Below are 17,575 nucleotides of genomic sequence, written 5' to 3'. Positions count from 1 at the left end.
GAAGATCTTCCGTCCGATGATTCACTCCCCAAGTGAGCCACAACGGTCGGTGCTATGCCGATCCAAAGCCGGGAACCTGGAACCTCTTCTGGGTCTCCCACGCGGGTGCAGGGTCCCAATGCATTGGGCCATTCTCAACTGCTTTCCCAGGCCACAAGCAGGGAGCTGGATGGGAAGTGGAGCTGCCGGGACTAGAACCGGCGCCCATATGGGATCCCGGGGTGTTCAAGGCGAGGACTTCAGCCGCTGAGCCACGCTGCCGGGCCCTAAACACCATTTTTCAAATTTACAATGGTGTCTGAGTGTACCCACAGAACCATTCTGGTTTTCACTTTCAATGTAAGACACAAGAACGCACTCATATATTCAATGCTTCATTTTGGACTCTATATTAGTTGATTTACCCAACTGAATTTACAGTGGCATTACCTGCCAATAAAGCCATTATAGATTGAAACTATCGTAAGTCAAAAATGCACTTAATACAACCAACATGTCAACCATCACAACGCCGCCTCATCCACCTAAAACACACTCCAAACACAGACATTAGTCTTCAGTTGGTTAAAATCTCCTAACACAAAGACCGTTATAAAAATAATGAAGTGTGGGATACTTCAGGTTAATTCCCAAAGATTCTACTAAAATAAAAAACCAGAATGGTTATACATGCACGCACCATTAACATGCATGGCTGATACCACATGGGCCTGGCATGCCGGCAGACATGAGGGGCCATTGCCCTGCGGTGTCACCGGATACCCAGCCTCAGCTGGGAGCTCGTCAAAACTTTCTTTATTCACAACAGGTCAAACAGACAGTGGGAAGGTATAAATTTCTGAAGCAGGGGGAGGGAAACCTTCTTTCTGCCAAGGGCCATGTACGTAGGTAGGATTTTCGGACCATTCAAAATCATTGTTGGAATCGATGTTGGAAGATTCTGGGTCACAGAAGTATTGAGCTAAAACTAGCCAGTGGGTTATGGGGATGCTTCAGCAACACTGCCATCCATTGCTGACCCTGAGTCACAGTCCACTGTCAATGCCAGCATCGCGGACAGAGCTTGTTGAAAGTCAAGGCTTGGGACTCGAACAGGGAAAGGGTGCAATTCATAACTTCAACTCCAATTTCTCCTGAATGTATAGCCCTCTCACACCACCGTAAAATCACAAAATTGTAAATCATGTCTGAATTAAATACATCTTAATTTGCTTTATTGTCATTTTAAGATGAGCTCATTGGAATGAAACCCTAGCATTATCTATCAGTATATCAGGTTTCATGTCCTTAAGATTTCTTAAAAAAAATTTTTAATGATTTCATCAACTGCAACACGGGACTGAATTAGCAACTGCAAGTTAATACTGAATCACTTCTGAATATTCACATTATTTTCTAAGTTTTTACTATTACACATAGCACCACAAAATAAGCCATCATCTTTATTTTTTTTAATTTATTTATTTTATTACAAAGTCAGATATACAGAGAGGAGGAGAGACATAGAGGAAGATCTTCCGTCCGATGATTCACTCCCCAAGTGAGCTGATCCAAAGCCGGGAACCTGGAACCTCTTCCAGGTCTCCCACGCAGGTGCAGGGTCCCAAGGCTTTGGGCCGTGCTCGACTGCTTTCCCAGGCCACAAGCAGGGAGCTGGATGGAAAGTGGAGCTGCCGGGACTAGAACCGGCGCCCATATGGGATCCCGGGGCGTTCAAGGCGAGGACTTCAGCCACTATGCTATCACGCCGGGCCCTTGCATTGCCAGTTTTTAAAAATAATGTTTCAGGGGCCCGGCGGCGTGGCCTAGCGGCTAAAGTCAGCTCCCTGCTTGTGGCCTGGGAAAGCAGTCGAGGACGGCCCAAAGCTCTGGGACCCTGCACCTGCGTGGGAGACCCAGAAGAGGTTCCAGGTTCCTGGCTTTGGATCGGCATAGCACCGGCCGTTGTGGCTCACTTGGGGAGTGAATCATCGGACGGAAGATCTTCCTCTCTGTCTCTCCTCCTCTCTGTATATCTGACTTCGTAATAAACTGAATAAATCTTTATAAAATAAATAAATAAATAAAAATAAAAATAGCGCTTCAAACTCTTTCTCTTGAATTGGATGTTAAAGCCCTTTCATGTGCCTCGGTGTTTAGAATTTGGTGTTTATTAATTAGCTAACAATATGTGTACATTTAAGCAGGAAGCTTTGTGTCAACTGTTTAGATTCTGGTGAGAAAAAAATAAGCCATAAAAAGTCTAACGACTGTGCACATTTCCGGAATTACGAAGAAGGTTCACGTATGTGAGTGCTTTTGACCAGCACAAGCAGCCTGAATTATCAGAGGAATAAATAGTAAAAATCAGGTCCGCTTCAGAGAGGGATCACCGCCAGTGAACTAGTTAGTCCTCCTGTCCACCAGGGGCGCCATGGCAAGAACGGACAGTTCGTGGGCTGCAATTCCCACTTCGTGGCCTCCCGCCGTGCGATCCCCCAGAATGCTCAGCGAGCGAGCCCTCCAGGTCCAGGTTGCCGTGCGGGTCGCAGGCCCAGTCGTAGAACAACCACTGGCTGTCCCCGGGTTGTTAAGGTGTCCGTGTGCCTGGTCCTGGACAGCGCGTACAGTCGGGAGGGGCAGCGCGGAACGCGCTGGTGACCAGCGGGGCCTTCCCGAGAGGCCCAGCCTCGCTCGATGGCGGTTCGCGCCTGCGCGTGACGTAGGTGCTTGTGATAGGCTCAAAGCCACATTTCCCAGCATTCTCATCGTATCCGAACTACATTGCCCGAAAGCCTGAACGGCAGTTCGCGCATCTTTTTCCACTTCCGTCCCGCGGAAGTTTCGGGGACATGAGGAGTCGTCGCCTGTGGCGGCTCCTGCGCTCGGGCAGCGGGGTCAGCGGCTGGTTCGCGCCCCGCGGCGGCCGCTGCTCGCCGGGCTTGCAGAGAGGTGAGAAGGGGCGTCGTGCCGCGGTGTCCGCACTCCCCGCCGGCCGACGGGGCCCGAGGGTGGGAGGTGCCACGCCCCTTCCCGGCTGCCGTGCCTGCCCAGGGGCCCGCCCTCCTCTGGGGGAGCCCGGGCCCGAACCGCCGGCCCCGCTCTTCGTGCTCCGCCTGTCCCGGCCGCCTGCCCTGCCCTGCCCTGCCCGCCCCGCCTGCGGTGTCCCTGCTCTCTCTGCTTCCTCGCCTGCCCTGCCCTGCCCTGCCCTGCCCTGCCCTGCCCTTCCTCTCCCTGGAGCCTCCCTCTCCTGGCAGGGTGTCTTTGCCGCCTGTCACTCGGGAGAACCCCTAACCCAGACTTCTAGTAAAACACTGTGAGCGGGCTCGGCGGCGTGGCCTAGTGGCTAAGGTCCTTGCCTTGATCCCATATGGCCGCTGGTTCTAATCCCGGCAGCTCCACTTCCTCTCTATCTCTCCTCCTCTCAGTATATCTGACTTTGTAATGAAAATAAAATAAATCTTTGAAAAAGAAAGTATTAAAAAAAAAAATCTGTGAGCGCTGTAATCCACAGGTTTGGCCAGTGGACTCTTAAGAGCTTCTGACTTTGAGAGCAAGAATGCGGTTGTGCACCTGCTGGTCCTCCCTAATGTTGCTGTCTAGCCGCAATACATCCACCAGGCTTTTTTTTTTTTCCACATTTTTATTTAAACTTAGCAGTTTATAGTATTCGAGCAAGATTTTACAGAACTTTGTGCATTCTAGGGCAATCAGAACAGTCTTAATAAGCCATATATTAACAATTGAAGGGTAGGACAGTCTTAAGGCGGGTGAGCAGAGAAATCACCAATAACTTAGCTAGTGAGGAATGACTGAATTCTGAATCCTACCTAGTGAGGTCTAGGAAATGCCAAATCGGGAACCTGACCAGTAAGGTACAGGCTGAGTAATTATAGGCCAGCTGACTTCTTCCTGTCTGTCCAAATATTTCTATATTAGTCCCTCTCTATCTTAACTAATTTTGGGGTTCCGGAGCGACCCTGATGGTCAGTCCAAGAGAGGATGGGGAGCCAAAGCTGAAACTAAGTATGGACCAGAGAAAGCTCCTCTCCTGAGTCCAGAAGGAAATTTTCACCAGGCATTTGATTACAAGTTTGCAATGCTTAGTCTGCACATAGTTAAATATTCCTGTAGAAACCTGAGTATCTGGAACAGTTAGTATTTGTTGAATGTTTGCCGTGTGCAGAACGACAGAGCTGTCAGGTCAGAGAGTAACGGGTTCTAGGTAAGGTTCTAGGTAAGGTCAAGGTATGCCGCAGGAGCTACACAGACCGCAGTCAGTTCACAGTGAAACGGTGTCCTCTTCTCTTGTCAGGTTTCTCGACCACCACAACCAAGGAAGCCTATGACAGGCGGCCCGTGGACATAACCCCTTTAGAGCAGAGGAAACTAACTTTTGATACTCATGCATTGGTCCAGGACTTGGAAGCTCATGGTAAGCAACAGTGATACCTCTGAAAGAAAATTGATAATTATTTATCTAGTTAAGATACTGTCACTATTATGTGCACTTCAGAGTGGCTATTTAAGTAGAAATGCAACTCATACATAGCGTAAAGCCAGGAAGAATAATATATTTACTGATGAGCGAAATGCTTAATATGTGCAGCGAAATGCTTAATATGTGCAGTGAAAATTATCAGTAGATGTGAGAATAACTCCACTTAACAAGAAAGAAACCAGTCCAGGTGGAGGTAAAAATGCAGGAATAACTTTTAAAAATAAATACTAGAGTAGGGGTGGCATTTCACTCTAACCCTCCTCTTGTGGTGCTGGCATTCCTTAAGGGTGCTAGTTCAAGTCCTAGCTCTTCCAGTTCCAATCCAGGACCCTGCTAATGGCCTGAGAAAGCAAGGATGATGGCGCAGAGCATTGGGGCCGGGCAGCCACATGGGACACTGGGAAGAAGCTCCCGGCTCCCACCTAGGAACGGCCCAGCTCTGGCAGTTAAGGCCATTAGGAGTGAACCAGTGGATGGAAGCACTCGTTCTCTCTCTCTCTCTCTTTTAGGTAAAATAAATCTTTTTCTTTTTTCAATTATCTAAGAACAAGTAGAAATTACTAGACACCAAACAAATATCTGATAGGATAGGAACATAAAAGCTAATATAAAAGAATGCTACTGAGGCACATGAACATAGCATTTGATAAAGGAACTGTAAGTAAAGTACATGACAAGTGACCAGCTGTGAAAAAATCAAATTTCATGTTAAAAACTAAATTCCAGATAAATGAAAACTGAATGTGAATGAGTTCTTAGAAATCAATTTATGGAAAATGGGTGAAGGGTACCAACAAACAGCACACAAAAAATTAACCTAAAGATAAAAGTGAAAATGCACAACCTTATTATAAGCAGGAAAATGAAAATTAAAACAGCAATACAAAACCGTTTTTTATGTCGGTTACATACTCAAAACAACCTTGTAGTATCCAGAGCTAACATAGATGAGGTGAGCTAGTAAGAATTTAGATTCTAGTATGCTTTTAGAAAGTAACTTAAAACACTTTCTTTCGTCTGCGCTGTAGCTGATGCTGCCACCAGATAGATATGTGCCAGGCCAGGGACAGTCTGGTGCCATAGGGATGAAAGAGAACAAGAGAGTTGGCAAAGAAATGGTGTCCTGAGAGAACCCAAGGGCAGCCCAAGACCAGCTTCTTCAGAAAGCCCTGTTTGGAAAGATGGTTGGCATCCTAAGATCCCTGATTACTGGAGCCAGAGAGAACCTTACAGATCTGGGCTAGAGAGCGAAGGCCAGCTCCAAGTGACCACAGGGGCTCAGCCTAGAGGCCAGACTCCTGGCCACCCCTGAAAAAGTTTTATTTGGAAAAGTTGCAACAAGAGTACAAAGAACAGATGTGTAATCTTTCTCAAATTCTCCTGTTGTGAACACTTTGCTCAATCTGCTTTACCCTTTGTTGAGTCTCCCCTCCTCCCTCCCACTCTGTGGAGGAGATCCTGTCTTCTAAAAAGGACATTCCTTTTACTTGAGTAAGCTGGATCCACCAGCAGTCCAGTTTTGCCAACTGATCTGATAAGGAACATTCTGGCACATCCCTCCTCACTTAGATGCAGTCTAATGTGATGTGCTTTATTTGTTTCTCAGGTCTCTTAATCTGACACCTTTCCAGAGTCATCTTTTGTCTTTTATTATTACATTAAAAAAAAAGTCGAATGTTTCTCATTTGAAAAAGTGAAACCAGTCTAAGTGTTCAGGAGTCTGTTTTTGTCTATGCTGATCACAGTGTCTATTTTTTATATAACAATACAAATACCAGCTTACTGTTTACAGGATTTGACAAAGCACAAGCAGAAACAATTGTATCAGCACTAACCACTTTATCCAATGTCAGCCTGGATACTATCTATAAGGAGATGGTCACTCAAGCGCAACAGGTAATCCGTTTGTTTTTCTTCTGACAGTTTTATTATTCTTTTTCATTGACAACATTTTTTTTCACCCACCCACCTTCAAAACTCACTTGTATCTTTATTTTTCCCTATAGAAGAATCAACAAAAAAGAACCTTTCATGAAATTGTCAAATTAGAATTACATGTCCACCCACTGGTTCACCCACCAGGTGGCGACAGTTGCTAAGTCTGAGTCAGGAGCTTGCTTTTCCCAGGCAGGGCAGCAGGGAGCTGGGGAGCAGGAGTGGAGCAGCCAGGACATGAACTAACACTCAGATGGACGTCAGTGCTGGAGGTGGGTCCTTTACTCACTGTGCCACACAATTCTGGTAACAGAATAGAATTTTGCCAAATCATTGGTTTCGTGTGGTGATTGTTTTTGAATCAGGACATGTAGTAGACTGTTAATAAAGCAGTTTTTCTGCCACCTCCATGGCACAGCAAGTTAAGCCTCCATCTGCAGCATCAGCATCCCATGTGGCACTGGAATCCAGCTGCTCCACTTTGGAACCAGCTGTGTGCCGATGTCCAAAAAGGCAATGAATGATGGCCCCAGCGCTTCCTCCCCCTTCAACCATGTGGGAGACAGGGGAGAAGCTCCTAGCTCTTGTGGCCATTTGAGGAGTGAGCCAATGGGTGCAAGACCTCTGTCTCCTCCCTCCCTGAACTGGAACAGTGATTTATGTCTCTTAATCATGAACTAATTCACAGTAGTTAATTTTAGGTGCTTATCTCTTTTTTCTTATTTATTTTTATTAGAAAGGCAGATATAGAGAGAAGGCTTTTCCATCCACTGGTTCACTCCCCAAGTGGCTGCCATAGCCAGCGCTAGCTGACCCTAAGCCAGGAGCTGCTTGTGGGTCTCCCATGCAGGTGCAGGGTCCTAATGCTTTGTGCTGCCCTCACTGTTTTGCCAGGCCACAAGCAGGGAACTGGATGGGAAGTGGAGCAGCCGGGATATGACCACAGTCACTGTAGCCATCTGGGCAATGAAAGATGAAAGATTTCTGGCTCTCTTTCCTTCTCTAATTCTGATTTTCAAAAAAAGAAATCCAAAAAATATATATACTCTTTATAGAGTTTATACACAAAGTGTTAATTCAAACACTAGCCGAAATTCCCATTTTTCAAGTCAGAATTTATTTATTTTCAAAGATTTATTTATTTTTATTGGAAAGTTAGATACACAGAGAGGAAGATCTTCCGTTCAATGGTTCACTCCCCAAGTGGCCACAACAGCTGGAGCTGAGCCAGTCCGAAGCCAGGAACCCAAATCCTCTTCCAGGTCTCCCATGTGGGTAGGGTCCAAAGCTTTGGGTCATCCTCGGCTGCTTTCCCAAGCCACAGGCAGGAGCTGGATGGGAAGCGGGCCGCCAGGATAAGAACTGGTGCCCATATGGGATCCTGGCACGCTCAAGATGAGAACTTGAACCGCTACACTATCGTGCCAGGCCCCAAGTCAGAATTTATGACCAGGGTCCTTGTGGGGTTGCAGTCCCATGCTGATTAACGTCAGGGAGGACTGTTTCAACAACTGGCTTGACTTTTAGAAAATGGAAGCTGTAGCGATTTCCACACATGACCAAGTGACCATTGGACCTTGGTGTGTAGCATACATAAACCTGTAAGAAGGATTTTCAGATGGCGTAGTCACAGAAGGCAGAGGTTAAAAAGATTTCTAGGGTCTGGGCCCTGCGAGGTAGCCTAGTGGCTAAAGTCCTCACCTTGCATGCACCGGGATCCTATATGGGAACTGGTTCATATCCTGGATCCTCCACTTTCCAGCTGCCTGCTTGTGGCCTGGGAAAGCAGTAGAAAATGCCCAAAGCCTTGGCACCCTGCACCCACATGGCTCCTGGCTTCAGATTGGCTCAGCTCCAGCTATTACAGCCATTTGGGGAGTGAGCCAGCGATAGAAGATCTTTCTCTGTGTATCTCCTATCTGTAAATATGCCTTTCCAATAGAAACAAATCTTTAAAAAAGAAAGATTTCTGGGGTCAGGCTGTCTGTATTTGAATCCTGAGTTATTTAATATCTTTGGTCTCTTGGCATAATAATAAAAAAAAAAGCTGGTTAGTCTATTGTTTGATGTAGAGAACGTTTTCACTTTAATTCTGTCATTTTTAGAAATTTATTTTACTTGGGAGCCGGCACTGTGTAGTAGGTAAAGATGCTGCCTACAGTCCTAGCATCCCATATAAGCACCAATTCCAGTCCCAGCTGTTCCACTTGTAATCCAGCTAATATGCCTGGGTAAACAGCAAAGGATGGCTCACTCTTTGGGCCCCTGCAAACAGTGGAAGACCCAGCTGAAGCTGCTGGCTTCAGACCAGTCTAACTCTGTCTACTGCAACCATCTGAGAGTGAAGCAGTGAATTTAAGATCTCTCTCTTTTTGTAACTTTGCTTCTTAAAAAATAATTCACTTTAATCAAGGTAGAGATAAAGAGAAGGAGAGACAGAAAAAGAGATCTTCATCTGCTGGTTCACTCTGAAAAGCAGCTGTGATGCCAGTACTGGGTTACTTGTATCTGCTTTAAACTTTGGTAAAGAAGGATAAACATTAAGTTAGAAAATTAACAGTCTTATGAAGGACTAGAAAAGCTCAAAGAAAATTTGCATTGCCTTGTAATTCTACTTTTTCAGAAGAACTCCTTGATACCCCCTTATATTTTCTTTGCAAATTGTATCTACAAAAGTTTCTCTACACCAAAGCAAAAGGCTTATAATTCCATGTATATAGCCCCACTTTTCTTTCATATATTTGTTCCAATGTCAGGCATTGGAAAGATACCCAGAAATTTTAAAATTAAAACTCCTGGGGCCCGGCAGCGTGGCCTGGTGGCTAAAGTCCTCGCCTTGAGTGCCCCGGGATCCCATATGGGCGCCGGTTCTAATCCTGGCAGCTCCACTTCCCATCCGGCTCCCTGCTTGTGGCCCGGGAAGGCGGTTGAGGACGGCCCGATGCGTTGGGACACTGCACCCATATGGGAGACCCGGAGGAGGTTCCTGGTTCCCGACGCGCACCCGCCGTTGCAGCTCACTTGGGGAGTGAATCATTGGATGGAAGATCTTCCTCTCTGTCTCTCCTCCTCTCTGTGCATCTGACTTTGTAATAAAATAAATAAATTTAAAAAAAATTAAAACTCCTGAATTTTATTCAATTACACGATGAATTTTCCCAGTGTGGAAAATCCCTTAAAATCATAATAATAAGAGATGATAAAAAAATATACACGCATTCAGAAAACATTATTTGTTGAGGAACTCTCAGGGACCATGTAAACATTTTTTGCAGATTCTTTTCATTAAAAGCCCTATATATTTATATCTACTAGGAAATAGTTTTTTTCTTTCTTGAGTCTTGTTTTCATTTTGGTGTTTCAAAACGTGTAGGTTTTGTGTGTGTGTGTGTGTGTGTGTGTGTTTTAAGCAAGCAAAATTATATGCTGTAGCATGTTAAACTCAAATTTTATATAAGCAGTTCCATGTATGAAGCATACCTTTCCGTGAATCAGTAAGCTATTTTTACTTTGTCTCTTAGGAAATAACAGTCCAGCAGCTAATGGCTCATTTAGATTCCATCAGGAAAGACATGGTCATCCTAGAGAAGAGTGAATTTGCAACTCTGAGAGCAGAGAATGAGGTGACGCAAGTTTTAACTTCTTACCAATAAACTAACTAATCTCACACTTATCCTACTCAAACAATAAGGCCAGATAATAATTTTACACGGTAGTAAATTGGTTTTTAGATAAAAATATTGTTTATCCATACTTAATATTTTAGATATAAATCATAGTTTACGTACTAAAGAATGATTTGTATTTTTCACACATGAAAGATACGTAAAATAAAAATCCTTGAGCTGTGATATTGTATCAGATGTCTAGTGTAGTTCATCTTAATATTCTCAGGGCTGAATGTATCATGGTCCACCTCATGGGTCCTTCCCTAATTGCCTTTATCACTTAAGAGAAATACATGTTTTTATTAAGCGAAAATTTTAGGTTATGTAATTAGCATATTTTTTAATTTAGAAGATCCTATTTCAAAAGTAGAGTTTAACACTAAATACAGTTCTAATGTTTTTAAAGAAATTATTTCCTGAATATGATTGTGTGTTTGTTATTCTGTATTAGAAATCAATAGGTTGTTCAGATTTGCTAACTCAGAGTTTTAGATTTTTAAAATAAATCATTATATAAGCTTTTATTTTTATGCTAATTGTATGTGATCTTTATTATACCTAGAAAATGAAAATTGAATTGGACCAAGTTAAGCAGCAACTAATAGTAAGTGAAATTTGTTTTTTCCTCTTTCTAATTTCAGTACAAGTAGTTATTACAGGATCATTTGTTGAAATATTTTCATTTTGGAGGCCAGTGTTGTGGTGTAATATGTTAAGTTGCTGTGTGCAGTGCCAGTATCCCATGTGAACATAAGTTTCATCTGGTCTGCTCTACTCATCCAGGTCCCTGCTGATGCCTGGGAAAGCAGCAGCAGATGGCCCAAGTGCTTAGGCTCTTGTACTATGTAGGAAAGCTGGAAGAATCTCTGGGTTTCTGTCTTTGGCCTGGCACAGCTCTGGCCACTGTGGCCACTGGGAGTGCACCAGCAGATGGAACACCTGTATCTCTTTGTCTCCCACTCTGTAATTCTGCCTTTCAAAGAAATAAAAATAAATCTTCACAGAAAAATATTTGCATTTTCTTTAAAGCATGAAACCAGTCGAACCAGAGCGGATAATAAGCTAGACATCAACCTGGAAAGGAGCAGAGTAACAGATATGGTAATGAACTTCTAAGAGCATATGCTTTGTTACTCATTCCTTTTAATTCTTTTAGTCTTTTTGTTAATCTTTTGCTTCATATCTTTTAGTTTACAGATCAAGAAAAGCAACTTATGGAAGCAACCACAGAATTTAGCAGGAAGGTAATGTAATATGTAAAAATTCATCTTATATAATTTTTGTGTGGCTTCTTGTATGTCTGTCAGTTTGGACTTAAAAAGCCAGCCCTGAAGCATTCAGGGTGCCTGGCTGTCACTTAGCATTTCTCCACTGACTTGTGAAAGCTGCCATACACAGATGGTTGTACTTGAGCTGTGGCCCCTGAATGAGAATCAAGCTTTCTGTACATAGTACTTTAAACTATTTTTATATTAAAAAATAACTTTTTTATCAGAGGCAAACATTCAGTGTTAGTATTCCACAATTGGTAATTATATGAATGCCTAGCATAAGTTTTAAGATCTTAGTAACTGTTGCTTGAGCATAACTCACATTTCTGACTCAGTCTGGTCATTATATTAAAAGTTACTGGCTTACATTCTTTTCTTTTTAAGATTTATTATCAAAAAGGTAGATTTACAGAGAAGGACAGACAGTAAGATCTTCCATTCACTGGTTCACTCCCCAAGTGACTGCAACGGCCAGACCAGAACTGAGCTGATCTGAAGCCAGGAGCCCTCTCTGGGTCCTCCAATGTGTGTATAGGGTCCCAAGGGCTTGAGCCATCCTCCACTGAATTCCCAGGGATGCTGCAATGGAAGAGGGGCAGCCAGGACACACACCAGTGCCCATATGAGATGCCAGCACAGCAAGGTGGAGGATTAGCTAGTTGAGCCATTATTCTGGCGCCACTGGCCAGTCCTGTAATAGACATCAGTCTTGCTCATTTCATAGACAGGAGCCATTTGTCCTTTCAGGCACCCTATCTTCTTATACTTCTTGGTAAAATAAAGAGATAAAAATGAAAATATCAAATTCACTTAGAACTAATTTTTCAGTGCTAGATACCATCTTGTTTCTGCTCCCTGCCCCTCTGCTCTATGTACATGGCATTTAGTGTTCCCCCTACATCTGTTATTTTTGGCATTGGTGCCTGTTCAAACAACTTTCCTTTTGTATAATACTTAATGCAGTCCCGGGCCCGGCGCCGTGGCCTAGCGGCTAAAGTCCTCGCCTTGAACGCCCCGGGATCCCATATGGGCGCCGGTTCTAATCCCGGCAGCTCCACCTCCCATCTAGCTCCCTACTTGTGGCCTGGGAAAGCAGTGGAGGACAGCCCAAGGCTTTGGGACCCTGCACCTGCGTGGGAGACCTGGAAGAGGTTCCTGGTTCCCGGCTCTGGATCGGCGCACATCGGCCCATTGCGGCTCACTTGGAGAGTGAAACATCGGATGGAAGATCTTCCTCTCTGTCTCTCCTCCTCTGTATATCCAGCTTTCCAATAATAATAATAAATCTTTAAAAAAAAAATACTTAATATTTTAACCATGAATATTCAAAAGACTTTATACTCATAAAGTGAAAGTTATGGAGCTTTCAAATTACCCTTTGAGGTTTTTATCAGGACTTCCTTACTATATGATAATCCTAAGACATGATCTCCAAATTTAAATGGAAGAAAGTGATTTGTCACTTTATAATACTCATTTAATATTACTGCTTTTACTGTGTTTGCCCAATTTATAATTTTGTAATGTACAATTATTAGCCCAGATATTTTTTGTCCACAAAAATGAGTTTCTTTATTCTTTCTTACTACAGGATACTCAAACCAAAAGTGTTATTTCAGAGATCAGTAATAAAATTGACAGTGAAATTGCTTCCTTAAAAACACTGATGGAGTCTAACAAACTTGAAACAATTCGTTACCTTGCAGGTAAGACTTGCTCTCATTTTCAGTGCTGTTCATTTCTACTTCCTTATTTAAATGTTAGCACGGGGGATATAACATATTCCTTTATTGCTTGGTTCTCTGTAGTGCTGTGAGGAGGTTCCAGGCTATATTAAACAGGCAACTGCGTAACTTGCTAATAGAAAAAAGCAATTTATGGATGTTAAGTATATACACACAGTACAAAGTTATACAATGTTAAACTGGGTATTACAGCATGAATAGTTTCTTTTTATTTAGCTTGTGTTTTTCCATAGGATTTGAGTAGAAGTTAGATGAGTAAGGTAGAGGTATTAACATAGCAGTCCAGTGAGGGGTTAGATGAGCTTTTCCTTGAACCAACTGAGCACATACCCCACCCAGATGTTACATGATGTGCCACACACAGGCTCCTTACCTGACAGTTTACAGGCCTAGTGAGTTGAAAGAATGCCCTGGTCAAGTAGTAATTATAAATTCTTCATATAATTCAAAAAGTATTAGAAGTCTTCAAAATCCCCTCCTCTGTGTATTTACTTTTAGTGTGTATTTCTAGACTTACTCTTTTGTATATAATCATTATATATACTTTAAAGTTTTTGTCATTATATTCCACAGCTTTGTAGAGTTTAACCAAATATCTTAATTTCCCTCATTAATATGTATGTGCACATTTTATTAGAAAAGAATAATATCCCATTGTATGAAAATGCCATTATCCTTTTATGAAGACGAATTTCCAGGTTTTCATTAATAAGAACAGTATTACATGGAAAAGCCATGTGTGTGTGTACCTACTTTAAAATGTTAATGAGAAATAGAACTAAAAGTTTAGGGGGCAGATATTTATTGGTGAGACGCCTACATCCTACCGGGGAGTGACTTGGCTTGCTTCCCACCCCTCCTCCCCAGTTCCAGCTTCCGTAGTGCACACCCTAGAAAGTAGCAACTCAAACAGTTGAATCCCTGCCACTCACTTGGGAAGACCCGAATTGAGTTTTCAGCTGGCTTTGACCATTATATACATTTTGGGAATAACTCCATAGAGGAACTTGTATTGGAAGTTTATTTTGGTGCAAAAAAATTTGAAATCTGCACAGCTTTGTTGTAACATATATTTTCCTTGAAGACTTTCTATATCTTTGAGTAAGCACACAAGTCCCTATCCTGCCATTGTGCGAATATTTCCATGTAGTAACTTTCTATAGCCATTTAAAATTGAGGAGTAAAAAGATACCTTTTTCGAGACAAAGAGAAGGATCTTCCACCCTTTGGTTCACTCCCCAAGTGGCCACAATGGCCAGAGCTGAGCTGAGCTGAGCCAATCTGAAGCCAGGAGCCAGGAGCTTGTTCCAGGTCTCCCACACGGGTGCAGGGTCCCAAGGCTTTGGGCCATCCTCAGCTGTTTTCCCAGGTCACAAGCAGGGAGCAGGAAGGAAAGTGGAACAGCTGGGATTTGAACCAGTTCCCACAGGGGATCCTGGCACATTCAAGATGAGTACTTTAGCTACTAAGCTACCATTCCGGGCCCAAAAAAGAGACTTTTTTTAAAAAAAATTGATATTAGTATGTAGCTAAATAGATTTTACATCAAGAGTAGTTTTATGGGCCACTACCACTGAATTGGGGAAGTGGTCAAGGAAACCTCCAGCTAATATCCACTTCTCTTGACCAACATTGAGTGGCTCAGTGCTTACCTTTTTGGGCCTTCTGTTTAATGTTTGAAGAAAGAATTCTAATGCTACAGTTTGAAAACTGTTGTTAAATTCTCTGGAATTGGAGACATTCAGTTCAACAGTAATTGACATCTTCCAGTTTCCTTGGAGAAAAGGTCATCAGATTATAAGTTTTAAACATGATGTGAGAATCAGCAGTTGAGAGACACAGACAGATATTCGGAAAGAAAACTCCCATCTGCTGTTTGTGACACCCACAGTGGCCTGGTTGAGCCACATCTCCCAGGGGGTGGCAAGAGCCTAGTTTCCTGGGCCATCATTGCCTCCAAAGGTCTGTATCACAGGAAACTGGAATCCAGTCATAGCCAGGCACTCCTGAGTATCCTAACCACGAGGCTAAACTTCATAAGTATAAACCTTAATCAGTTTATTTATTTTCCCATTATATATTATTAGTTATCTTTGAGTTCTAAATATCATGTATCCAACCTCACTTAGACATTGAAGGGAGTAATATTGCCTTACCATTGAATTCTGGAAGGTGTAGTCTACTGCCAAAAAGTTGTAATTTGAACTTACCCTGTATAGTCTGTTGTGGGCAGATGAATAATAAATTAACACATATGGAATCTTAAAATGTACCTGGAAGGTCTAACATTGTGGCATAATGGGTAAAACTGCTGCCCGTGACACCAGCATCCCATATGGATGCTGATTCGTGTCCCAGCTGCTCCCTGCTAATGGCTTGGGGAAAGCAATAGAAATGACCCAATTCCTTTGGTCTCTGCCACCCACAAGGGAGACTTGGATGAAGCTCCTGGCTTTCAGCTTCACCCTGGCCCAGCTCTGGCTGTTGTAGTCATCTGGGGAGTGAACCAACAGAAGATTTTTCTCTCTTTTCAATAAATAAATCTTTTAAAAATGAAAAACCAGTACCAACAACCTAGCCACCAAGGCATTTTACATTTTTGAAGAGGCCAGTGGAAGACAGAGGAACATGAAAAGAAGCCATGGAAGGTGATAGCAAATTCTAAAACAATTTGGCATGCTCCATAGTTAGCATGGTCAAGAAGTAAAAGCTGAAATAACAGCAACATTAAGTGAGAAGCTGTGTTACAGTGACAGTGTTGTGTATTCTAATAAAGGAATAAAATATCACTCCTCACCATAAGCATATTTGATAATCTGAAAAACTAATATTTAGTTTTTTAATCTCTTGAATTAGCAAATATTATAGTCACACTTTATAAAAATAACAAATTAGATTGACTCTCTCAAGTGTCCTGTACAAATACAGATATCAGAACAGCTTTAAAAAATACATCAGATATACCTGATCTTGAATCCTCGCTCCACCTAGTGGCAAAAACTTTGGAATTGTTGCTTCATGTATACATTGGGTTTTAATTACACTTACTAAGACATATGTAATATATGTTTATATGGCTCAAAACACTACTATAAGGACCAGATGAGATAACTTACAATTGCCCCAATACAGCATTTCTTAGTGTTATTCTTCTCAATGTCCAGCTTTCCTGTAATATATTAAATCAGTCCCACTTTTTAAAATTAATGAAATGACAGTCTTTAATCATTTGCTTGCCTAATATCCAAGATTTTGCATTAAAAAAAATTGTTCTGTGCCTAATTAAACTGGAAACCAGGGACATTTTCATTTGTCATAAGATCTAAAATTAGGATTTATAGTTAGTTAATCATACTATGGTTAATGATTAATAATGCTTATAGATTCTGACATATAGTCTACATTTTTTAATTACTGTATCTACCTAAATACAGGAAGTTTGTTGTTTTTTTAAGATGAATTGCCATTAATCTTGCCCTTACAGATACCTTTTATGCTTAGTTTAATTTTCTAGGGAATTAAAACCATAGAAAATTATTTGGATTTCATTTGTTGTTTACTTTTCATTTTAATTGAGAGCTGCATTTCTGTGCCTGCAAAATAACCTAACAGCTTTTTCTTCCCACAGCATCAGTGTTTACTTGCCTGGCATTATCATTGGGATTCTATAGAATCTGGAAGTACTACTAATGCCCCTCAGCTGCTGCCAGTGCCTCCTCGGGACACTACGCAAGGAGGGGGTTTTAAACACTGTCACTTGCAGCATAACTTTACCACAAGATGATGCAGAGTGCATTTGGACTAAGAAGTGTTTTAGAATGAGAAGAGGTGTTTTTATTTCATTTATATCCGCTGTGTTGAAAAGTTGTCATACCCAGCCTGATTTATTTGAAAAATGGCATTTTGTCCATGTTTTGATTATTCATAAGAACTAAATCAGCTTTATGTTTGAATGGTAAATTTGTTTGAAATTATTGAAAACTATTGCCTAACCTAGCTTTATTACTGGTAACTGCTGCAATTACATTTTTATATAACATAGAAATTATTAAACAGTTGTTTGGAAAGTGACCTATCTTTTTTTTTTATAATGAACTAAAATTTTAAAATGTGTGCTTTATTATGGAATGCCAGGGTGTGGCTGCCTGTACTGGGTGTGACTGCAGCACCCAACCAGCACACGTGAGATCCAGGAAGGGAGGGGCACAGCTGGCAGGGGGATTAAGGGGCTGGTTCCCTTGCCAGACAGCTACTCCCACTGGAGAGCGTGGGCTGGGATGGGGACAGACCAGACTAAGCAAGGCTGCAACACCTGTGCGCTGCATGTGGAATAGATCAGGGACAAGCCAGGCTGGGCCGATTATTCCTGCGGGTACAAGCATAAATTAGAGTGGGTGAGGGATGTTTGGGCTTAGCCACAGCATCAGCTGGCAGAAGCTGGCCCTGGGGACTAATTCTGTCAAGTCAAATCACAGA

At 42.3% G+C, this 17,575-nt stretch overlaps 1 protein-coding gene across 3 annotated transcripts; it reads left to right on the top strand.

Moving 5' to 3' along the window:
- The first annotated feature begins 2,659 nt into the window (after positions 1–2,659).
- Positions 2,660–17,170, top strand: CCDC90B (coiled-coil domain containing 90B). Of its 3 annotated transcripts, none has more exons than XM_058663671.1 (9): positions 2,669–2,931; positions 4,295–4,414; positions 6,273–6,376; positions 9,937–10,038; positions 10,646–10,687; positions 11,113–11,184; positions 11,274–11,327; positions 12,946–13,060; positions 16,728–17,170. In XM_058663671.1, the coding sequence occupies exons 1-9, from the start codon at positions 2,832–2,834 to the stop codon at positions 16,787–16,789; spliced, it is 771 nt and encodes a 256-aa protein (XP_058519654.1). In that variant the 5' UTR covers positions 2,669–2,831; the 3' UTR covers positions 16,790–17,170. The 3 variants fall into 3 exon arrangements, with proteins under 3 accessions (XP_058519656.1, XP_058519654.1, XP_058519655.1); XM_058663672.1 differs by lacking the exon at positions 2,669–2,931 and adding an exon at positions 4,015–4,182; XM_058663673.1 differs by lacking the exons at positions 11,113–11,184; positions 11,274–11,327 and having other exon boundaries at positions 2,660–2,931.
- The last annotated feature ends 405 nt before the right edge of the window (positions 17,171–17,575 follow it).

This window comes from Ochotona princeps, chromosome 4 (assembly GCF_030435755.1).
Source record: "Ochotona princeps isolate mOchPri1 chromosome 4, mOchPri1.hap1, whole genome shotgun sequence".
In the NCBI taxonomy this organism is placed as follows: domain Eukaryota; kingdom Metazoa; phylum Chordata; class Mammalia; order Lagomorpha; family Ochotonidae; genus Ochotona; species Ochotona princeps.
This window is presented reverse-complemented; position numbering and strand designations above follow the sequence as displayed.

What these genes read in the sequence shown, in the direction of transcription:
- CCDC90B (XM_058663671.1), top strand. Translation starts at nt 2,832, where the DNA reads ATGAGGAGTCGTCGCCTGTGGCGGCTCCTGCGCTCGGGCAGCGGGGTC. An exon ending in CCAGGACTTGGAAGCTCATG is followed by an intron (nt 4,415 to 6,272) that starts GTAAGCAACAGT and finishes TACTGTTTACAG; the next exon opens with GATTTGACAAAGCACAAGCA. An exon ending in AACAATTCGTTACCTTGCAG is followed by an intron (nt 13,061 to 16,727) that starts GTAAGACTTGCT and finishes TTCTTCCCACAG; the next exon opens with CATCAGTGTTTACTTGCCTG.